Below are 23,828 nucleotides of genomic sequence, written 5' to 3'. Positions count from 1 at the left end.
TATTACATAGAATTAGGACTAAAAGAAGGGATAGGATTTAGATGAGCAGAGAGGAAGGGAAAGGGTCATTCCAGGGAGGGGGAAAATAAGCTAAGCAAAGGGATGGTGGTACAGAATGAGTATAACCTATGTGGAGCCATAGGAAGATTGACTTGAGAAGAGTAGAGGGTCTACACAGGGGAGTAGTGGAAAATAAGAAAGACTTCATGAAAATAAGAAATACTATAAGATATAGAAGAAAAGAATACTCTAAGAAAAACATACTGTAAGAAAATAAGAAAGACTATATTCTTATTTCCTGAATAATGGTTAGTAGAATGGTAAGACAAAGATAGATTGTTAAGGACCCTGAATGCCAAACTGAAGGTTTACATTTTATCTTATAAGCAATGGAGAGCCATTAAATTTTTTTGAGCAAAAACAAGGCCAGACTTGTAGACTAGAAAGAATCTTGGGCAGCCTTTGAAAGACAGATTAAAGAAATGAGAGATTAGATAGGAAGTTGGCACTATACTCCCAGCAGGAAATTACCAGGGCTTGACCTAAGATCATTGGACTCAGAACAGAGTAGAGGGGATGAATGGAAAAGACATTATGAAAGAAAGAATGAAGAGCCTTTATGACTGGTTAGCTTCTAAGGGTTCAATTTAATTCAATAATTATTTATTAAGCAACTATTATTTGCAGAACACTATGCTAGGTGTTGAAGAAATAAAGACACAAACTTAATCATACCTGACTTCATGAAGCTTATATTCTCCTGGGGGCAGGGGGAGTACACAATAAGTACATACAAGTATAGTATAAGGAACACTGATGGAGACAAAGAACACTAGCAACTTGGTTGACCCTTTTGCTTTGTGTATTCACCCTGACTGGTTTTGAGAGTGGAAACCAGCAATCCTGATACAGAAGTTTCCATCTACCTCATGAGTTGGAGAGCACTTTGGTATCTGAGTCAATGGTAATTGCCCAATAGGTGATGCCTGCACATATGGCACCAACAAGATTGTCCAACTAGAGAGACGTGGCTGAGTGGCCAGCAGATCTGGACCTTAGACAGCACAAAGCTGAGGCAAATGAGAAATATTTGTCCAGCAGTCCCACAAAGTAACTTTACCTTTTAGGGAAATTATAATGATGGTGATGAATTGTTGTTTTACCCTTAAAGTATTTGTTAACGTATGCTTGTAAGTTTTTTGGTTGTATGCTTTTCTTTGCTGGTAGAGGAAATAAATGGTAGTCCTACACCTGATATCCATTTTGTATATTGAATATCTTTATGAGAAAGGACCCCTTTAATCCACTTGTGGGAAGATACTAGACATATGCCATACCTAAGATTTATTTAGAGATATCCCCTGGAACTCTAGGTGGGGAGCAATGAGCTAGAGAGAGAAAAAGTGAAAGAAAAACCTAACTCTTCCCTTTAAGGTCAGGCTGCCTCCAGGATGAATCCAATCCCTATATAAGTACAGAGCATGAACCCTTTTTCTGGGAGGATCTATAAATACGCACACAAATATGTAAAAATATACGCACATAAAAAGCAGGTAGTTGGTAAGGGAGAGCAGATAGAGTGCTGATCTTGAATCATGGATTTGAACTCAGTATCTGACATTTCCTAGCTATCTGACCCTGAACAAGTCACTTTACCACCATGTTCCTTAGGCAATTGCCTAAGACTTATCTACTAAGTCATGTTTGGGTTTAATGGTTTGGTGATTTGGTAGCTGTAGTTCCCACACTGATAAATAATAAAATATTTTTAATAAATAAATAATAAATATCCTTAATATGATATATTAGTTATAATAAATTTAATTAAAATATAATATAAATAAGATGTTTTAATAATCATAAATATCCTTAATAAAAGGATTTGTCCCGTAAAACTTGGACTCAGTCAAAAGGCCCCACACCCAAGGATGAAGAAGGCCACATATGGCCTTGAAGCTGTAGGTCCCCCAACCCTGACCTAAATCATATGTATGTGACATCCAAAAGAGCTCTTCCCATGGCTGCTTTAATAAACTTCCTTTTTTCTTTTCACAGAGGGTATTTAATACTAAAAAGACCGAAAATTTAACAACACCTGAAGGACCAAGTTTTGTCAATTGACGCAACATATTTATTTTTAATTCACAAGGCAAATAAAACAAGGATAGGATGAAAATTTTTATTTCAAAGCAAATTGTAATAAAAATTTTTGCATCACTTGATGAGTCGGTCCTTTTAGTCTTAGTACTGTCTGCTTTCCTCTTACTTCTTCACCTCAAGGAGAAGGCTTGCCTCCCCTACCCTCCAACCTTCCCAAAGCATCGTTCAGAGGCTGGGAATAAACACTGTCCTTTAAAGCTCCCGTCCGCAGCCCTACAGTGCAAATGTTATTGAAGTTCTTATTAACCTCAAGGTGGCGCCAAAACATCACTAGTGATTGAAGGTGACAGCGTGTGGGGGGGGGGCGCGGTGCCGTATGATCCACTGTAGGTATTCCAGCTGCGCCTGCAAAGACCTTGTCCCAGGGCATGAAGAAAACTCCTTTCATAAAGCAAGCTATTCAAATACAAACGTCTTTTATTGCTGTTCCTCTGCCGTAGGTTTGTATGATCCCTGGGTAGGGGCCAACCACAGGCACAGATCCCAAGTACTTGCTCATCCTCTCCCGGTGACCTGAGGGCTACAGGTTGCATATTTGGCCACCTCTGCTCTACTATAACGAAGAACTTCTGTCTCATACAGAAAGCACTTGGGCTCAGAAAGTGATTGGACCGGAGCACAAACAGCTCAGCCTGCCACTCACACAGCAGCACTGGGAGGATGCGGGGCAGGCACATCACCATATGGCAGTGGGAGAGGCAAACACCTGGTGGCTCACTTCTCTGGTCGTCACACACAATCTCAGAAGGTCAGAGCTTGAAGGAGGGACTACGTAGTAGGATGCTTGTAGCCCCTTTAAATAGTGACACTATCTCGCGCTGTGCCTTTAAGAGACCCCTTTAAAGGACAGCACATTATCACAAGAACTACAAATCCCAGGGTGTCCTGTGTGGGGCCCCTTTTCTCTACATACTTGGGACCTTTATCCTCCAATAGACGCCAACAGAAGCCGACTACATTTCCCAGCAGACTGTGTGGACCCGACCGGCTTTCCTTTCTTCCCTGTTTGATTTCCCGATTTACGTCACGACCATGACGCAATCTTCCACAGTCCAAAGTCCCTTCTCCCTTGGGCTAAGGAAGATACTACGCCTGCCAGCATACACAGCGCAGGTAAAGACCGCTTATGCCACCATCTTCGCTAGAGTCCTTTTTTTCACAAGTCTGAAATGAGTAGCCGTGGGCTTCAGACTACAACTCCCGAAAATGCTCGTTTCACGTTTCTTTTTGCCGCCATCTTGCTTATAGTCCCCGCCCCATTCCCTTTTCCATTGTCTTCGCTGAAGAGAAAAGAGGTGGAGTCTGGAAAACTGCAACTCCCGTCGTGCCTTGCGCTACCGTATGGCTTTGGATATTGGTAGTGAGTGAGATATAGACAGAGCTAAAAAGAAGCGGCGAGGAGAATGTCAATATCGGTCGCCATCTTGGTTGTAGTCTTATCCCTTTTCCGGGTTCGTTGTCCTTAAGTATTGTTGCAAGCTAACGGACTACTATTCCTATCGCACCCCGCGCGGCAGGCGAGCCAGTTAGTTCTTCTACCGCCATCTTGCACGTAGTCCTTATCCGTCTTCACCTTTCCATTGTTCCTGACGGGGATAACTGGAGAGGAAAGGAAGTAGACGGACTGAAACTCCCGGCATGTCCCACACGCGCAGAGGGTTGTAGAGGGAAAGAGGCTGAGATCTTGGAGAGGAGGGCTGAGGAAGATGCCATCTTGTTTGTAGTCCCTGTTCTTGTTCCCGTTCTGTGTTCCCCAATGAAACTCTCAGGGCCTGTTGGAATACAACTCCCGTCGTCCTTGGTTTGCAGGGAGGTCCCCAGCCGGGCCCGTTGGCCGCCATCTTCTATGTAGTTTTTGCCCTCTTTGGCGTTCCATTGTCTTGCACGACTGCCCCGAGGGCTAGAAGACTACAATATCCGTCGTGCTCCGCGCGCCTCATTCCAGGAAGGTGGAGGTGTAGGGGGGAAAGGGGGAGGGGTTGGCCTGGAAGAAGGAGGGAGGGAGGGAAGGAGGGAGGGAAGAAGGAGGAGAGAAGGAGGGGGGAGGGGAGGAGGAAGGAGGAAGGAGCTGAGGAGGGATGAGAGAGGCGGCTGGGGCCCGGGGCCGGAGCAACGCGGGGCCAGGGGGCCGGGGGGGCTGAGACACCCCAACTGCCCCCTCCCCCCTCCCCTCCCCCTTCCTCCTTCCCTCCCTTCCTCCTACTCGAGGGGGGTTTTATTCAAATTTATTTAAATTTATTTCTTCCTAGGGGCGATTGCGGGGGAGGGGGGTGGGGGGGCGCACGGGCCGGGGTGGGCGGGGCCAGAGTCGCTTCCTTCACCCCCCCTCCCCTCCCCCCTTCCCTGCCAGGGAGGGGGGTCACAGGAGGGTGGAACGGGCTCGGGGGAGGGGGGGAAGGTTAAGGTGACCCCCCCCTCCCCTCCCCAGGAACCAGCGGTGGGAAGGGTCTGGACCTCAGGAGTAGCTGGAGTGGGGCTAGGGTGGTGGGGAGGGAAAGGTGGGAGTTAATAGGCCAGAGCCACTTAGGAGGGAAAAGGGTAGGAGTCACTGAAGCAGGGAAAGGGGAGAATTTGAACCCCTAAACCAAGAGACACTGGGGAAGGACTTGACCTCCCAAAAGCCAAGGAACCCAAGAACCTGAGCTTATTGACTTGGGGTTGGGGCTCAAGAACTGAGTCCCCCCCAGATCAGGGACTGTTCTGGAAACCTAGCACGAAAACCAGTGAGAGGGCCTCTCCTCCAAGGGGATCCATACCTGAGCACCCCAATAGGTGCTTTCACCTATCTCTACCCACTGCTCCAGCCTCCAGAGGAGGCTGTGCAGCCTCAGGGGGCCGTGGACCCCGGAGTTCTGAGCACCCAGCGCCCTCCACCCCCTGTCCCCACTGCTGATGGCCGACGACCCACCGGGAGCTTCCGAGAAGGGAGAGATGGCTCCTGGGACACGTGTGAGGTGGGTTGATGCCTCTTTTCTTCCTTCTGTGCTCCCCATGAATCTGGATTTCTTTCTCATTTCCTTCAATTCATCTTTAGCTCCTCTCTGACTCTTTCCAGGCCCCTTCAGTATCTGTGACTTTTCCATGGGGCCCTTCCCCATGCCCAGGACCTGAGCTCCTGGCTTCCTTCATCCCAACTTCTACTTCACTCCATAGTCTTCCTTGTCGACAATTTTACAATCCTGTGGGATGTATGTGTCCCTCGTGGATCTTGGCTCACCCTTGGAAATCCTTAGAATTTTTCCTAATCTCGTTTTCTTCTCTTTTATGGACTAGGGAGAGCTAGAGATCCCTAGAGAATTAAGGAAACTTGGAAGCCTAGGGGAATTGGGAAGGGAGCTGGGGAATGCCATCGAATGAAATCTCTGGACCAGGAGAATGGGGGTGGAAAACTCCCAGCAGTCAGAGATCTCTGTATGGGTTCTTGGAGAATCTAGTTACTATAGAAAGGGAAGTTCAAGGGGTTTCTACACAATTAGGAGCAGAAAACAGTTTAGGGCATCTGGGACTGTTGGATAATGTGAGATCAGATTGAATTCTGAAATTTTTGAGAAGCGGGGTGATTGCCTAGGTAAACTGAAGAATGTAAAGTAGAAGTGTACATTTTGTGAAGGAGTTAGGTATCTTGGAATCTGGGCAGAAGAGAGTTTACGGGATCATGAGGATCTTTTTCTAGTCAGGAGTATTCTAGGGAAGTGGGAGTCCAGTACTGTCAAGGAAAAGGATAGTAGAAGAGACCCAGCAATCTTGTGGGCAAGGGATACTATCATGGGATCAGAGGCTATATAGGAGAGATACAGACTTCTTGAGAACCTGAAAATTTTTGAAGAGAAATGTCAGAAGATGAGGTGGGATTCTAATTTTAAAGGCTTCCTGAGGGTTGGGTTGAGGAGAGATTTGTGGGCAAAATTTAGTTTGTTTATATGGTAGGGTCGGGTGGAGGGGGGGAGCGTGGAATTCACAGCCTGGGATCAGAGGGGACCTTGGAGGTATATCTGGGAATTTCAGGTTGGGGAGAGCCTGGGGAGAGCTGCATTTGGAGATCGAGGGGAAGAGTCAGGAGCTTCCTGAGGTAACCCCCACTGGGATGTCTTGGCCTTCCTGGGGAGTTTCAAGGTGGGAGTATCAGAGGAGACTGGGCATCACTAATGGGCTCTCCAGGGAAGGGAGGCACTGAGGAAGGTGAGGGGTGGATCTGAGGTCTGGAGGCTGAGGGATTAATGGATCGATTGCAGAACTCTGAGGAGTAGAGGGAGATCGGGTGTGGACTGAATGGGGTGGCCTTTGGCCTCCAGGAGGGAGGGAGGGCAGAGGGAGGATCTGATTGAAGGACAGCCATGGGGAAAAGTTAATCAGGACTCCCAGATTCCATTATATCCTCTGGAGAAGAGGAGAGGGCTGGACAGAGGTTGTTGTGGAGGCGATGAAGGGAATAGAGAAAAAGGCTGGGCTGACTTTTCATGATGCTTTCCTTCCTCATACAGCCCTCGGCGTTGCTGACGCCCCCAATGTCGTCCAGCGGCCGGGGGCCGGGGGCCGGAGCGCGCAGACGCCGAACCCGCTGCCGGCGCTGCCGGGCCTGTGTACGGACCGAGTGCGGGGACTGCCACTTCTGCCGGGACATGAAGAAATTCGGGGGTCCTGGGCGAATGAAGCAGTCCTGTCTGCTCCGCCAGTGTACTGCTGTGAGTTTTTCCCTTTCTGTGTCCCTCAACCCATCAGTTGACTTGCTTGGGCTCCCTCAATCCACGAGGCCATTTCTAGACCTCTGGTCCTAACGTTAGGCTGAGTTATGCTCTTACTGCTCTTAAGTCTGCTGCATTTAGGAGCTGTTATTAGCTGGCAGAATATACCTTTTCCTTGACTGACTCAGAGAAAGCCTCCCTTTCCTTTTCAGGGTATTTGCTGATGCTTTCTCTCCAAAGAGTAGATTCTACCGTGTATTTCTGTTGTATTTGGCCACTGCTGAGCACTGGTCCAGAGCCTAGGATATGGGACTAGTCTTTGTCACCAGAATGGCTTGATGCAGAGCCAGCTGTCCCGCTCCAGCACCTTTCTACCTCAAACCCTCTCCCAATAAGATTAGGAGGTGTTACATGTGGTGGATTACATGCTGAGAGCCTTCCCAGGGACTAATGCCCAGACCCAGCTCTTCAACTTTTACACTGTATTCTACTCTTGTGGCTTCTCTTCCCCCTTGGTTCCCCTTCTCTCTTTTGATCTCTTCCTTGCCCATCTCTGCCCTCAGTTTCCTATTGTCCAGTTCCTCCTGTCTCTCTTTTCCCTACCCTTTCTCCAAATTCCACCCTCAAGTCAGCTTGATGTCCTGGCTGCACTGTCTCCCCACTCCTCAGACGTTGCATCTCCATGCTAGGTCACCTATGCCAGAGATGGCTTTTGGGTCTCTCTTCTTTTTTTTTTTCTCCTACTCTTTCCTTATTGGGTCTTTCTGGCAAATCCCAACACCTAGAGACTCTCAGTTGTGGCTACCCCCCCCCCCCCACTCCAAAGCCACACACAGCCTCCTTCTGCTCTTCTCCGATCCCTCCCTATCAACCAGCTAGTGCTGCTGCCTTGTCTGGAAACCTTCGGGTCCCTCTGTTAGACTCAGCTGCTATCTCCATGCATCAGAGCTAGCCACAATTTATTTTGTGCTCCAATTCAGTTCCGCATTTACTAATTGACCACTTTATACTTGAAGGATGTCTCTTTCTCTCCACCTCAGAGTCATTCGTAACTGTTCGATTAGCCACTGATCCTTTCTATTCCTGTGCCTTGTGAGGGGGTGCTGCCCAGCCATGGCCCTGACTTTCCTCTCTTACCTGCGTGCAGCCCGTGCTGCCCCACACAGCTGTGTGTTTGCTGTGTGGAGAGGCTGGAAAGGAGGACACAGTGGAGGGAGAAGAGGAGAAATTTGCTCTGAGCCTCATGGAGTGTACAATCTGCAATGAGATCGTCCACCCAGGCTGTCTCAAGGTAAGGTTTGGGGGCTGGGAAGCAGAGCTGAGGGCCGGCTGGAGGAGAGTATAGAGGGGGAGTAGAAGGTTGACATGGGAAAGAAACTTGGGGCAGAGTGTAACAAAAGGGGGATTAGCTTATGGGTAAGGATAGGATACACAGAACCCGCTCTTCCCTTTCTGTTTCTACTAGATGGGAAAGGCCGAGGGTGTCATCAACACTGAGATCCCAAACTGCTGGGAGTGTCCTCGATGTACCCAGGAAGGCAGGACCAGCAAGGTAGGGTGGGGATCCGAGAGCCAGGGGTGAGAGTGGGGTGGGGTGGAATAAAGAAGGACTTGGCTTCTCCTCTACACCAGCTGGAACTCTGGGTGGGAAGGATTCGGAAGAGTAGGGGGAGAGGATGGATCTCCACCTCTTCTTCCCTCCCCTAGGATTCTGGGGAGGGGCCTGGACGAAGGAGAGCTGACAATGGGGAGGAGGGGCCGGGGCTGGGAAGCGGCTGGAAGCTAACCGAGGAGCTGCCACCACCCCTCCCCCGACGAAAAGGCCCCCTGCCTCCAGGGGCTCCCTCAGACGATGGCCCTGGACCTCAGAAGCGGAAAGAGAGAGAGGTGGGGAATGAACCCCCCACACCTAGGAAGAAGGTAAAGGCCGGGGGGATCATGCCCTCTGAGAGCCAGGTAGAAGGGATGCTGGAGGATGTAGTCCTGATGACAAAAAAGGACGAAGGACTGGGAGTCAGCACTTTGTGGGCTCCCTGTGGGATTTCTGGGAGATGTAGTTCTAGAGCTGGAATGTTGTTTAAGGGATGGGTGGGGAAATGGGGGAGGGTGGAGCATGCTCAGTGTGGCTCGTAGGAGTCTGGGAGGTATAGGTAAGGGAGGGGGCGGTAGGGGAACTCCAGGGAGTAGGGGAGTAATTTAGACAGAGTTGGAGAGGAGGAGAGAGCATGCTCAAGTTGGCTCCTAGGGAGGAGGAAAAAGGAGGGGCTGGAGAGGGCCTGAGTAGGAAGAAAGAAGAGCAGGAGCATGCTCAGTGGAAAGGAGACGGTATGATTGAAAGGTGAGCATGCTCAGCATCTTGTCTGGGATGGGGGCTTCTGGGATTTGTAGTCCAAGGTAGGGGCAGAAACTTGAGTTTTACAAGGGGTAAAAGGCCTAACAGAGTTTCTCTACTTTCTACACTATCACCATCCCACCCACCTGAACAGATAAAAGGAGGAAGAGAGAAGCACCTGAAGAAGGTGAGTGGCGATAAATGATTGCCCTTTCCCTTTGAGGCCTCAGCAGATTGGAACTGGGTGTCCTATTCTGCCCCACCTTAGCCCTCCAGGTGCTCTGGATGAGAGCCAGGATGTTATAGCCTTCCATCTTGGGGCAAGATCTTAAGATCTAAGAGCTTGGGTGGGAAGGAGATCATGGCTTTCACCTACCATGGAAATAAAAATCTTAGCTGCTTGTTTTTCAACTAGTTCCTGGAGTTTGGAGAAGAGAAGTATGAGAAGTACAATGGAATGAGCTTGAAAAATCCTAAGGCTCAGCTGAAAGGTTAGCTAGTCCATGGCACTGACCTAAGATGAGCTAAGATGAACAATGATTGTCTGAGAGCCAACTCCACCACTTTACTAGCAGAATAATCACGGGCAAATCATTCAACTTGGCTTGAGTTTCAGTTTTCTTATACATAACATGAAGATAGTAATACCTAACCTGCCTAAGTCACAGAGTTGGTGTGAGGACCAAGAGTGTATGTTAAAACACTTTGTAAACTGGAACAGCCTAATGTGTAAAGGAAAAAAAAAGTAGGCTAGAAATTCAGGATCTGGGTTTGAGTCCCAGCCCTGTCCTTTTTACTAGCTGTATGATGGTAGGAAAATCACTCTACCTCTCTTAGCCTTAGTTTTGTAATCTATAAAATGGGGATAATAATACTTAATACTACCCACTTTACAGGGTTTTTGAGACTTTGTAAAGTAATACATTCTATAAATGTGAGGTATTATTTCTAAATGTGATAATGTAAGTGATTGTTAATACAGTCATCCAGTTTAAACCCCTCATGAGGAAACTGATGCCTTAGAGAGCTCAAATGGCTGTCTAAAGTTGTACAGCTACTTAGCGACAGAGCTGAGACCAGAACTTAGGTCTCTCGCTCTTTCGGTGTTCTCTGTGTACCATTCCATTCTGTTTCTTGTATTTTTATGGAAATGGGAGGCTGCCTGGTTCTTTTTTCAACTCCCTTGGGACTTTTTGAGGGTTCTTTAGGGTAGTCATTGAACAAGTATTTATTTCATCTGCTTTCTCTCCAGAAACCAAAGCCCCCTTCGGCATCTCCTGAGGGTCCTGCGGCCCCAGCCCCTTCCCCACAGCGGGAAAAGCTGGAGCGTTTCAAGCGGATGTGCCAGTTGCTCGAGCGGGTGCCAGATACTTCATCATCTTCCTCAGACTCAGACTCGGATTCAGACTCATCAGCTACGTCCCTCAGTGAGGATGAGGCCCCTGGGGAGGCCCGAAATGGGCGACGGCCCCCACGGGGCAACTCTGGGGAGAAGGAGAACAGGGGTGGCCGTCGGGCCTGGCGGCCTGGGAGTGGGGGCCCTCTGCTGAGCTGGCCCTTGGGTCCTGCACCCCCACCCCGCCCCCCACAGCTTGAGAGACATGTGGTGAGGCCGCCACCACGAAGCCCAGAGCCGGATACGTTGCCCTTGGTAGCGGGGCCTGACCACCCTCTACCACGGGCTGCCTGGCTTCGAGTCTTCCAGCACCTTGGGCCCAGAGAATTGTGCATCTGCATGAGGGTCTGCCGGACCTGGAGCCGATGGTGAGTGGTTCCTTGGATAGAGTATTACAGAAGTTGGACGGTGGTGCATCCTGGTTCCTAGCTGTGGTCGAATAGTAATAGGTACCCCATTCATTGGGCCAACTCATTTCACTTTTCTCCGTATTTCCTCTTTTGTCTGATAGACTGTGGGTGGGGTAAAAGGTCTGTAGAAATGGCTTTCTTGGTAAAGTGGATGGAGCTGAGCCTTTACCTATGTGTAAGTCAGCAAGCGTTAATTAACAAATGTTCCAGACATTGTGCTAAGCGACGGGTGTACAGAGAAAGGCAAAAGACAGTCCCTGCTCTTAAGGAGTTCACAGTCTAATGGGAAAGAAAGCATATAGCTATGTGCAGACAGGATAAATTGGAGATAATCGACAGAAGGAAGGAACTAACATTAAAGGGGTAAGGATCAGAGACTTTAGCTGAAACTTGAAGAAAGTCAAGGAAACTAGGGGAGGATATGAGGAGGGAGATATCCGAGCATGGGGAACAAGCAAATGAAAATGTCCGGAGTCAGAAGATGGAGTGTCTTGTTGAAGGAACAACATGGAGCCCAAACAACAAACAGCACTAGATCACAGAGTAGGTGGGGGTTGAGGGAGAGGGCATAGAGTATAAAAATACTGGAAAGAGAAGAAGGGGTATTTAAAAACCAAAGAAAGATTTTATAAGTAGACCGACATGGTCAGACTTGTGCTTTGAGAAGACCAGTTGACAGCTAAGTGGAGGATGGCCTGGTGTGGGGAGAGACTTGAGGCAGGCAGACACACTGCAGGCTGTTGTAGTTGTGAGGTGATGCTTCCCACCAGTCTGCACCTGGGTGGGGGGGAGCGGGGCAGTGTTAGACAAGGAAAAGGGGCAAGAGATGTGTAAGCAACATTCTCCTCCCTAAAGCCAGCACATTTTCCTCTTAAAATTTGTAAGAGATGTAGCCAAGCTGTAACTACTTCAGTCATTTGGAATGAACGAGAAGCAATAAATATTTATCAAGTCTTTGCTGTATGTTAAGTGCTAGAGGTACAGAGATTAAAAAATGACAGTCCCTACTCTCAAGGAGCTTATATTCTACTGGAAGAAGTAGGACAAAGTTGATGATAAATGGAAAAACTAGTATAATTCAAGGTAGGAAGTGTGAATTGGGGCATGGGAGAGAGCATCACATTCTCTAAGGAGAGTATATTTTCACTTGGGGGAAGGATCATGGAAGACTCACAGGAAAGGTGGCATCTGAGCTGAACTATGAAGGAAGATAAGGATTCTGAAGGTCACAGGAGGGGACTGGGGTGAGGATGGTCCGCTTGAATAAAAGTGGGAAATGGCACGTTAAGTTCAGGGAACTCAATTCTAGTTTGGACCATAGAACATATATGAAGGGGAGTAATTTAGAATAAATCTGGAAAGCTAGATGAGAACCAGATTACATAAGAACCTAAATGTCAGGATGAGGAATCTGTATTTTATCCTAAAGGCAATAGGGATCCACGGAATGTATTTTTTTTTAAAGCAGAGAATGAATGTGGCCTGATCTCTGTTTTAAGGAGATTTATTTTGGCAGCTGTGTGGAGGATGGATTAGAAGAGGGGAGAGGCTGGAAACAAATAAATTAAGAGCTATTTCAGACAAAAGGTGATGAGGACCTGGATTGAGATCATACGTGAGTGAAGAGGGAAGGACATGGATATGAGGGATGTCGTGGGGGTATTCATGTGAAGAACTTGACATTTGAATGTGTGTATGTGAGAAGAGGTAGAGGAAAGAATCAAAGATAATTCTTTAGTGTTTCAAACCTGAGTGACTTGGAGGATGGTGGAGCCATCAACAGAAAAAGAAAAAGTTGGGATTAGGGGTGGCAGGAACATGATTGCAGTCTAGGACAAGTTGAGTCTGAGGTACCTGGAGGACAGAGGTGTCAAACGTGAGGCCTGACTGCCACATTGTGGCCTGCAACATTCCTGAGTGCAGCTGAAACCATATTAAAATGTAATTGGGAAATATTTAACAAAATAAATAAAAATGTAATATAAATAGTGTTAACATGTGGTTTTCTAAGTCAATATGTGGCCCATAGAGAGATACTTATGTAGGGTTTAGTGGCCCCTATTTCTGTTTGAGTTTAATAACACTGCTTTAGGACATCCGGGGACAGATGACCAGTATGCCATTGGAAATATGGGGACTGGAATTTAGGGGAGAGATTAGGAGGGATATATAGATTTGGGAGTCATCTCCATAGTGGTGATAATTGAACCCATGGCAGCAGGTAAGATTATCAAGGAAGAATGTATAAAGAGAGAGAAGATAGGAACTAGGACAGAGCCAATAGGAGGTAGTTGCTAAATAAGGAAAGGAGCCTGAGAAGGAGCCGCCAGATAGGTAAGAGGAAACCTGGAGAGAGCTGTATTATGGAACCAAGGAAGGTGAGATTATCCAGGAGGAAGAACTGGTCTGCAGTGTTGAATGGTGCAAAAATAAATAAATAAATAAAAGAGGATGAAGAAAAGTCCATTGGCGTTAACAGTCAAGAAGTTATTGGTGACTGTTGAGAAGAGCAGTTTCAGTAGAATCCATGTTACGAGGACTTGAGAAGTGAATGGATATTTGGAGAGGAACTGGAGGTAGGGAGCGTAGACTGCTTTAATAGTTGAGCAGTGAGGGGATGGCAAGGTCAAGGAACAGTCTTTTAAAGATAGTCAGTAAGCATTTACTAAACACCTACGATGTGCCAGACACTGCTAAGCACTGCCAGGAGAGACCTAAGCATGCCTGTAGATGTTCAGGACTGAACTAATAGAAACTGAGAAAAGAAATGGTTGACGAGGGGGAAACCCCTGAAGGAGATAGGGTCAGGGGCTCAGGTGGAGGGGTTAGCTTTGGCAAGGAGAAAGGCCTTTGAGATTGAAGCAAAGGGGTGGTAAAGAGATAGTTTTGAAGTTTGGAGGAGGTAAAATGAGAGTATTCATGATAGATAACCTCAGTCTTCTCAGTGAAGTGTGAAGCAAAATCATCTGCTCCTAGAGATGGGGGTGAAGATGGATCTGGAGACTTGAGGAGAAAGAAGTTTGAAACACCTATTCTAAGAAAGTGTGATATAGTCATTCAGAGATGAACAAAAAGATTGTCATGCTGTCATGAACGCTCATTTGAAGTTAGCTAATATGAATTTGTGGGGAACTCAGTTAACATGGCTTTGTAACTTCCTTCATCAGCTTTGAGCAGCTTGGGAATAGAAAGAAGGTAGATAGTGAGGGGGATCTAGAAAGTTCACAGAGTGTGAACACTTCAAAGACAGGAGGGAAAGGGATTCAAAGATAAAGGACAATATCTTTTTGAACTTGTTAACCAAAGATTCTGAGCAGAGAGAGGTCAGAACAAAGGTGAAGGTATAGAAAACGAGGAAGGATCCTGTGATCATAGGACCAGAGGTCACTATCAAGAAAGAGAACGGGGACAGCTAGGTGGCACAGTGGATAGAGCACTGGCCCTGAAGTCAGGAGGCCCTGAAGTCAGGAGGACATGAGCTCAAATCCTGCCTCAGACCAAACACTTGACACGTACTAGCTGTCATTTAATCCCAATTGCCTTTAAAAAAAAAAAAAAAAAGAATGGGTTTAAGAGGTTCAGTAGGAGATGTGGAAGGACAGGGGATTGTGATCAGAGAAGAATTTCAGAATTCAGGGTCTTCAAGTAGAACAGTCTTGGGTGATGTTTGGTTCTAAACTGTGACTTGTTGGTAGCTGAGGTAGAGTAGTGAATGGAGTTCTGAAGATTGAGAACTTTGATAAACTAGGAGGCCAGGATGTTCAGAAGGTCATCAACATAAATATTAATGTCACCAGGGACAAAGAAGAGGGATTCTGGGTGGGGGAGAGAGACTTTCATCTCCATTAAGCTCATTGAGAAAAGAGAGAGAGTGATTTGGAGGTTGGTAGGGAGAGCAAAAAGGATCTAGGCACATGCTAGAGATGGATAATGTGAAGGACTTATTAAGTATCCACTACCACAGAGGTAGTATAAGTAGCAGTTAAAGAGCTGGCTTCAGAATCCAGGAAGGACCTGAGTTCTAACCCATCCCCATGCCTCATACTACTTGTGTGACCCTGGGCAACCTCTCAGAGCTCCAGGGAGCTCTCGGAGGCCGTCATTTGCAGAGAAATGCTGGTCTCTATTGGTAGAAGAAATTAGAGGAAAATCTTCCCTGGGAACGCTCTCCACTCATAAAAGCATGGGCTCCAGGGAAAAAATGTGCAGGGCCCCTCAACTCTGCTTACTCTCTGCTATGTATTAAGGATACAAAAAGGAGTAAGACATGGTTCCTTCCTTCTAGGAGTTTATAATCTAATTGGGGAGCTAGGATAGGGGCACAAATAATTATAAGAGATACCAAAGAAAATTAAGATATCCCATAAGTAAGAAATTGCTTAAGTCTACTAAGACTTAAGCTACTTTATTTGCTTTAAGTACTTTAAGTATTTCTTTGCTACTTCATTATTTAATAGACATTTATTAGCTGTGTGACCTTAGGTAGGTTATTCTCTAGGCCTCAGTTACCTGTTCTGTTAAATAAGGGGGTTGGACTAAATGATCAGTGACCTCTAAGATCCCTTCCATTTCTACAGTCTATGATTCTGTTATTTTGGCTTGGGAGTTGAGGGAGGACTTCATGAGGAGGAGGATATAGGAATATCAGAGTAATGGAAGATAAAGCCAGAAAGGGGCAAGGTAGTGGAGCGCATTAAATGCTAGCCTAAGGAGTTTGAACTTTGTTTTCAGTAGGCAAAGCAGTTTGAGGTTTTTGAGTAAGGAAGTGATATACATTAATTTGGTTAATCTGGATGAATTAGTTTTAGGAGAGACCAAGGGCTATTGCAATAGACCTGGAAAGAGGTCCTGAGGCCCTGACCTGAGGCATTGAAAGTTAAAAGGAGGATGAGGGTATGAGATTACAGGAGAACTGACAGGACTTGACAAATGTTGGGTGTTGGGGGAGAGGAGGAGTTAGAAGATGACTTCTGAGGCTTGGATTCAGGATAAACTGGAGAAGTGATGATGCCATTAATAGAAATGGAGAAGTCAGGAAAGCGATTTGGTGGAAAGATAGTGTGTTTGACTGTTAAGTTTGAGAGGCCTGGGGGACATCTAGGGAAAGATGTCTGTCATACATTTGGTAATCTTAAATAAGTAAGAACTGAAGATAGAGTCACGAAGACAGCAGTGAAAGTTGTTGGGTTGAAAGAATGTAGAGAGAAGGATGACGGGACAGAGGATGGCAAGACTTGTGGGGCTCAGGCCTGCGGGATGGATTGCTGGGCTGCTGCTGCCCCAAAGCTGGGCGGAGGGTCTTTCCCCGTAGCTGTTCTCTCCCTCTTTATAAGAGCATCCATTAGATCATTAGTCCATGAGGAGGAGAGACAGGTGAGGGGTCAGAGGGAAGAAAGAACGTTGGCGAGAGTCCTGGGAGTCAGGATGTGATGTGTCAGGCCCTCAACAGGGCAGTGAGAGGGTCTCCTGGACCCAGCTGAGCCTCATTGTGGCTTTTGGTCTCTCTCTGCCCCTTGTGGCTCCCAGGTGCTATGACAAACGTCTGTGGCCCCGAATGGACCTGAGCCGAAGAAAATCACTAACCCCACCAATGCTGAGTGGTGTGGTCAGACGGCAACCCCGGGCCCTGGATCTCAGCTGGACAGGAGTTTCTAAGAAGCAGCTCATGTGGCTCCTGAACAGGCTGCAAGGTACGAAAGTAGGGAAAGCCAAGATAGAGGGCTGATTGGGGTGGGGGTGGGGTTGGGGTCCAGGGCGGGGTGGGGGGGCGGGGACGGACTCCATGGGGCTGAAAGTTTGAACCTATGCCTTGTCCCACAGGCTTGCAGGAGCTGGTGCTGTCGGGCTGCTCTTGGCTCTCAGTCTCAGCATTGGGCTCAGCCCCGTTGCCTGCACTGCGGCTTTTGGACCTCCGTTGGATTGAGGATGTTAAGGACTCCCAGCTCAGGGAGCTACTGTTGCCTCCACCCGACACCAAACCAGGTGCTGCCTCTTAGAAGGCTCTAGTTTTCAGGCTCTTTCAAGGTGAAATCTCTCCCATTTCTGTCTACATCCTATTTATTCATTCATTTATTCATCAAACACCAGATGAGAACCTGTTGAGTGAAAGCTTATCCAAAGAGAAATAAGAATTGTCCTTTTTCTGATGGTGCTCACTTTTGAAGTTGAGAGTTGAGATCCTGACATGTATTACTAACACTAGGTTGGATGTGATCGATACTATGAGATCACAAAAACAGCACTATGTTCAAGGAAAGGCAGGCTTCTTCTGCCTTGACTGCTTGGCACAGGCTTGATGAAGTAGGTGGGATTTAAGCTGGGATTTGAAGGATGGGTCAGCTTTCATCAAGTAGCTATTAGGGGATGAGAATGATGGTGAAAGTTTTGGGGAGGAATCACAGGTAAATTGTAGAAGCATAGTCCAGCACTCTCAGTCTAAAGATAAGGGAACTGAGGATGAGAGAAGTTACATGTGGACTTTAGGTCACACAAATAATAAATCTCAGAATTCGGTTTCAAGTACTCATGTTCTGTCTCCAAATCTAACACATTTTCTTCCATTCCACTCAAATTCTAGACAGAAGGAATGGTATGAGTAAAGGGTGAAAAGTAGAAAATTGCGGTCTGTGTTTGAGAATTGAGAATAGTTCCGTTTGATCAATAATACTTTAATTCTGTGTGACACTTTAAACTTTCTAGGCACTTTCATATCCATTATCTCTTTTGAGCCTTATAATAGCTTTGTAAAGAAGATAGAGTAAGCATTAACAGAACCAAAAAATTTCAGAGTTGGAGAGAACCTCAGAGGTCATGTAGTTGAACTCATACATGAAAAGGAAACTCCTTTGTAACAGTCTCAAAGAATAGTCAGCTTCTTCTAAAAAACCTCCAGTAATGGGAAACTCATTATTTCTCAATGCTGCCGATTTCACTTTTTGACAGTTCTTAATTGTTAGGGACTTTTCGCCATGTCACACAGTACAAGTGTCATCCATTTTGTTGTTGTTCATTAGTTTCAGTTGTGTCTGATTTTTTTGTGACCCCATTTGGGGTTTTCTTGCCAAAGATACTGGAGTGGTTTGCCATTCCCTCTTCAGCTCATTTTACAGATGAGGAAACTGAGGCAAACAAGGTTCAGTGACTTGCCCAGGGTCACACAGCTAGTAAGTGTCTGAAGTCATAGATGACCTCAGGTCTTCCTCAGTCCACCATACCCGCTAAGTGCAAACAACAACAGCACCAAGTATCACTCATTGAGGACAAGCAAGACGAGTCTAATCCATCTTCCACGTGTCAGTCTTTCAAAAACTTGAAGACAACTTTTATGTTCCTTCTCCTGCCCCCCTTTAGTTCACTCTTTTCTAAGTTTCGAAATCTTTGAACTGATTTTTGTACATGATTTTGAACTCTCCTCACCATCCTGATCATTCTCCTTTGGATACACTTCAGCTTGTTAATATTGTTGCTAAAATGTAGAATTTAGAACTGAACACAGTATTCCAAATGGTGCTGGACCATCATGGCCAGACTATAAGCTTGCCAGCGCAGTATGTGTTGTGTTTGTACTAATTCAACCTAAACTTGCACTGGTGTTTTTGGCTAGCAAACAGTAAGCATTTATTAAGCACCTACTCATGTGCCAGGCACTATTCTAGGAGCTGAGGAAATATACAAAAGGGAGGCAAAAAAGTGCCTTCAGGGAGCTTCCGTTCATCCTGTTAATGCTGTTCACTTCACATCAGAGTTGCTAGTCCAGGGGCAGCTAGGTGGCGCAGTGGATAGAGCACTGGCCCTGGAGTCAGGAGGTCCTGAGTTCAAATCCAGCCTCAGACCAAACACTTGACATTTACTAGCTGTGTGACCCTGGGCAAATCACTTAACCCCAATTGCCTAAAAACAAACAAACAAACAAACAAAAAAAACAGTTGCTAGTCCTCCCTGAAGACATGTCTGGTGTGAGGACTTGCCAAGCCCTTTTTAAGGCTGCTCATTGGTGTCCACCTGTTACCCAACTCTCACCTATAGCTCCAAGAAGTGGTCCCATGAACAGCCACAACCTGGTAAAACCAGGTTGAGGCCTCAAACCCATTGGTGAATTAGGGGGGGGTGTTTACCCCAAGCATGTGAAAGCTTTCCCAGTGGAATGGGCAGATGAGAACAATTTGTTCCAGTGGCCATGAAGGCAGCTGAAGCAGCCACTGTGGGGCACTTAGGGCTTGGTCATACATTGAAGACCAAGATTACCCACTGCATCCCCAGGCCATCACCAGTTGTGTTGACTTTTGCCCTGCCACTGGACTTTGATGACTGGAAGAGAGAGTGAGGCTGACACTTTGGGCAACTCTGCCTTACTTAAATCCAGGTCACAGGCAAGTGAGAACATTACCCTGTGGTGTCATTGGTCCTCTTGGAGGGATAAACAACATTACAATGAGCTTTCAGTCTACTAAAACCTCTTAAATTTTTTTTCCCACACAAACTAGATCTGTGATAATCTGTGAATTAATACAGTTAATTTTTTGAACTAAGTATACAACATTTATTTTAGGTTCATAGGATTATCTGTTCTTTCCCCCTAAACCTTTTAAAATAGTTATTCATATTTTAATATATCCCTCTCCTCTGCCACTCCTATAAAGTCATCCTTTATAACAAAGGGGGGAGAAAGAGGAAAAAAATAACCAACACATCAGACAAGTCTGACAGTATATGCAGTATTCTATATCCACAGCTCCCCACCTCTGCAAAGAAGGGAGGTGCATTCTTATATCTCTTCTTTGGGCCAAACTTGGTCATTATAATTTCATAACATTCAATTTTGGTTTTATTGCTGCTGTTCTTTCCATTTGCACTATTGCAGCCCTTGTATATATTTTCATGGTTCTGATTTCTTTACTTTGTATCAGTTCATGTAAAGCTTCCCATACTTTTTATATTCATCATTTCTTAAGGTGTGGTATGATATTCTACATATTCCTGTACCACAATTTGTTTAGCTATATATAGACATCTTTGTTTCCATTTCTTTGCTACTACAGAAAGTGCTATTATCAATATTTTAGTGTATTTAAGTAATTAGTGTATTTAGCGCCTTTCTTCTGATATTTAACCTCTTTGGGACATGCATGGTGCCTTGCAGTGGACTCTGGATAAAGAGTTTGGACATTTTAGTCCCTTTCTTAGCATAATTCTAAATTGTTTTCCAGAATGGTTGGACCAATTCAGAATTACACTAACAATTTACTAGCGTGCCTGTGTTTTGAAAACCATTCCAACATTGACTATCCTCATCTTTTTTTTCTGACTATCCCCATCTTTGCCAATTTGTTCAATGTGAGGTAAAATTTCAGAGTTGTTTTGATTTCCACTTCTCTTATTATTCATGATTTAGAATAATCTTTCATATGGTTGTTCATAGTTTTGCAATTCTCTTTCACAAGTGAACTGAACTGTTCAGATCCTTTGACTGCTTGTCATTTGGGGAATGGCTTTTATTCTTATGTTTATTTTAGTCTTATATAGATCTTGGAGAGCTGAACCTTCTCAGAGAAATGATGCAAAGATCTTATTGATGAATAATTTATATTATTTAATAGAATTAATATCTGAGGAGTATTCCATCTATGTCTTCATGTAAGGCACTGATAAAAATGTTGAGCAGAATTGAACAGATCCTTATGGCATTCCACTAGTGACTTTCCTCTAGTTTGATATTATTCCATTAGTTGCCACACTTTGGGTCTGATTGATAATTCACCCAGTTCTGAATACCAGCCGTACCATTATCTAATCACATATCTCTAACATGTTCACAAATGTCTCTTGAGAAATTTTTTCAGTTGCTTACATGAAATCCATCTATACTACAGCTATGTCAATCTGCCATTCTAGTGAGTATGTCAAAAAAAGGAAATGAAGTTAGTCTGCCAGGACTTCCTTTTTCTTGTCTTTGAAAAAAAAATGTTATTGATGCCTTTCTTTTATACTACAAAAATTTCTTGATCTGTCTTCTCCTTACCCCCAAATAGATCTCTCCCTTATAACAAAACAAAACAAAAACAGGTAAGCAGAACCAAGGGGCAACGGAACCAAAGTATGACTTGTTTTGATAGAAATCTATAATGACTGTTACCTTCTTTTCTAAGAGCTTATTAAGCCATCTCTTTACTAATGAGCTCTAGAGTTTTGTCAGGAACTGAAGTCAAGCTCACCAGCAAGTAGTTGTAAGAATCTGTCTTCTCATTTTTGAAAACAGGCATACTGTTTGTCTGTCTGGTTTTCAGTGTGTCTCATCCTTCACAGTTTTTGAAGATCACCAGTAGCAGCTAAGCAGTCATGTCATCCTGTTCTTTCAGTTCCCTGGAATTTAATGCATTTAGGCCTGCTGATGACTTTAACTCATTGAGAGCAACTATGTGCCTTTTTCCTTCCTCCTTACCTATCTTGAGTTTCCTTCCCTGTTAATCACTTTTGTCCTTTTTTTTTTTTTCCCGAGGCACTTGGAGTTAAGTGACTTGCCCAGAGTCACACAACTAGTAAGGGTTATGTGTCTGAGGCCAGATTTGAACTCAGGTCCTCCTGATTCCAGGGCCGGTGCTCTATCCACTGCACCACCTAGCTGCCCCTTGTCCTTTATTTCTTGGTGTGAACATCATTCTCCTTGGTAGAGAAAAACCCACAGTACAATAGGAATTGAGTAGTTCTACTTATTATTGCTTCATCTGTTATCCCATCTACCCTAAGCAATAGTCCTGTCCCTTTTTAAAACTGTCCTTCCAGGGGCAGTTAGATGGTTCGGTGGATAGAGCACCAGCCCTAGAGTCAGGAAGATCTGAGTTCAAATATGGCCTCAGACACATAACACTCACTAGCTGTGTGACTCTGGGCAAGTCACTTAACCCCAGTTGCCTCACTAAAAGCAAAAAAAAAAAAAACCCAAACTGTCTTTCCTCTTGCCCCCAACATAGCTTTAAACCAGTTATTTGTAAGAAAACTGAGGGCCATGGGGCAGCTAGGTGGCACAGTGGATAGAGCACCGGCCCTGAAGTCAGGAGGACCTGAGTTCAAATCCGGCTTCAGACCAAACACTTGACACTTACTAGCAGTATGACCCTGGGCAAGTCACTTAACCCCAATTGCCCCCCGCCCCAAAGAAAAAAACAACTGAGGGCCAGAGAAGCAAAGTGACTTAACCAAGGACATAGGCTATTCAAAGGTGGGGCTAAGTCTCTGACTCCCAGCTCACGGTTTTTTTCTGTTCCACCACACTAATTATTCAGCAAGTCTTCACGTCGCTCCAGTTGTGATCAGGGTGCTTTCAGTGTCCTCCTCAGGTAGCTTTCAGTACAATTGAATGTTTGGGAATTATGCGCTTGAAACATTAGCATATAATACCATGTATTACTAGTTCAGGGCCACATAACTGATATAGAAAATGTGCTAAGAGTTATGAAAACAAAGAGATCACTTTGGGATAAGCAGGATTTGGAGTGCTTGAGCCTAAAGAATGGTGATTAATAATAATAATTATTATTATTATCCCTATCACTATCTGTGTAGTCCTTCAGATTTTTCAAAACAATTTCATATCCATTTCTAGTTTGCACTTCCTAATACCTTTCTGAGTAGACAGAATAAGTTGTTTCCTATAAAATTGTTTGCCTTTGAAATGAAGGGTTCCAGCCGGGTGATCTCCAGGTTCTAGGGGGCCAACTTTTAAAAACAGTACCCCTATTTTACGGATGAGAAACCTGAGGCTCAGAGAGGTGTAAAGTGAAACAATGTTATAGTAGAGCTGAGACCAAGGCTTGGGATTTTTTCCATTCCATCAATTCTGTTAGAACTTAGCTGAGTGGAGAGGATGCCACAGGGTATTTGGGGTAGGGGAAGAGTGTGAGAAAAGGTATGGCTGTTCCCTTCAGTAATTTACATCTTAATCTGTCCTTCCCAAGCTCTCTCAGCCCCTGTTCTGAACTACCTATATGTGTGTTGGGATGGGAAGCATAGATGCTAGGGTTCTGATTAGTACCCCTGGGGAAAGAGAATAAAGATTCATCTAGGGCCTGACTCCCTCTCCTGTACCTCTAGGCCAAACAGAGAGCAGGGGACGGCTGCAGGGGGTGGCTGAGCTGCGCCTGGCTGGCCTGGAGCTGACAGATGCCTCCCTCCGCCTTCTCCTACGCCATGCTCCCCAGCTCAGTGCCCTTGACCTCAGCCACTGCGCCCATGTTGGGGATCCCAGTGTCCACCTCCTCACAGCCCCCACCTCCCCACTCCGGGAGACCCTTGTTCACCTCAACCTAGCGGGTAAGCAACCCTCACCCCTTTTCCTGCTACCAGGAGCTCCTCAGCCCTCACTGGTAGCTTTGCCCCCTCCCCACAGTGAGCCCCATGTCAGCCGCTGCCACCCTTAGGTTGCCACCGCCTCACGGATCATTGCCTCCCGCTCTTCCGACGATGCCCCAGACTTCGACGCCTGGACCTTCGCTCCTGTCGCCAACTCTCACCTGAAGCCTGTGCCAGGCTGGCAGCTGGAGGTCCCCCTGGTCCCTTCCGATGCCCTGAGGAGAAGCTGCTGCTCAAGGACAGCTAGTGGGGTGCCCCCCAACTTCCCCCAGGACTTGCAAGCCTTTATCTTGGGGCCCCTTTCCCCATCTCCCCAATCCATCACCCAGGGGCTGGGTCTCTCTACCTTCTGACTTGATTCTCCCACATAGAGACTCAAGAACAACCCTCAACCCCCTGCACTGATATATCCCTGGGGGTTAATGTCTTCTCCTCCCATGCCCCTGCCTACTTCATTGTCCTGGGGGAAAGTGGGGCAGAGGTACTGATGTGGGGGAGGGACT

At 45.9% G+C, this 23,828-nt stretch overlaps 1 protein-coding gene across 2 annotated transcripts; it reads left to right on the top strand.

Moving 5' to 3' along the window:
* The first annotated feature begins 4,956 nt into the window (after window positions 1-4,956).
* FBXL19 (F-box and leucine rich repeat protein 19) lies at window positions 4,957-23,822 on the top strand. Of its 2 annotated transcripts, XM_027874690.1 has the most exons (12): window positions 4,957-5,114; window positions 6,166-6,229; window positions 6,642-6,842; window positions 7,990-8,133; window positions 8,308-8,394; window positions 8,550-8,762; window positions 9,329-9,361; window positions 10,427-10,938; window positions 16,507-16,670; window positions 16,801-16,962; window positions 23,068-23,286; window positions 23,394-23,822. In XM_027874690.1, exons 1-12 carry the CDS (start codon window positions 5,053-5,055, stop codon window positions 23,570-23,572), a joined length of 2,040 nt encoding a protein of 679 aa, XP_027730491.1. In that variant the 5' UTR covers window positions 4,957-5,052; the 3' UTR covers window positions 23,573-23,822. The 2 variants fall into 2 exon arrangements, with proteins under 2 accessions (XP_027730491.1, XP_027730492.1); XM_027874691.1 differs by lacking the exons at window positions 4,957-5,114; window positions 6,166-6,229; window positions 6,642-6,842; ... (1 more) ...; window positions 8,308-8,394; window positions 8,550-8,762 and adding an exon at window positions 9,085-9,180.
* Window positions 23,823-23,828: the final 6 nt, after the last annotated feature.

The sequence above is a fragment of the Vombatus ursinus genome, unplaced genomic scaffold (assembly GCF_900497805.2).
Source record: "Vombatus ursinus unplaced genomic scaffold, bare-nosed wombat genome assembly UNPS02014807.1, whole genome shotgun sequence".
Lineage (NCBI taxonomy): Eukaryota > Metazoa > Chordata > Mammalia > Diprotodontia > Vombatidae > Vombatus > Vombatus ursinus.
The sequence above is the reverse complement of the archived record's forward strand: the minus strand, read 5'-3'. Positions and strand labels throughout refer to the sequence as shown.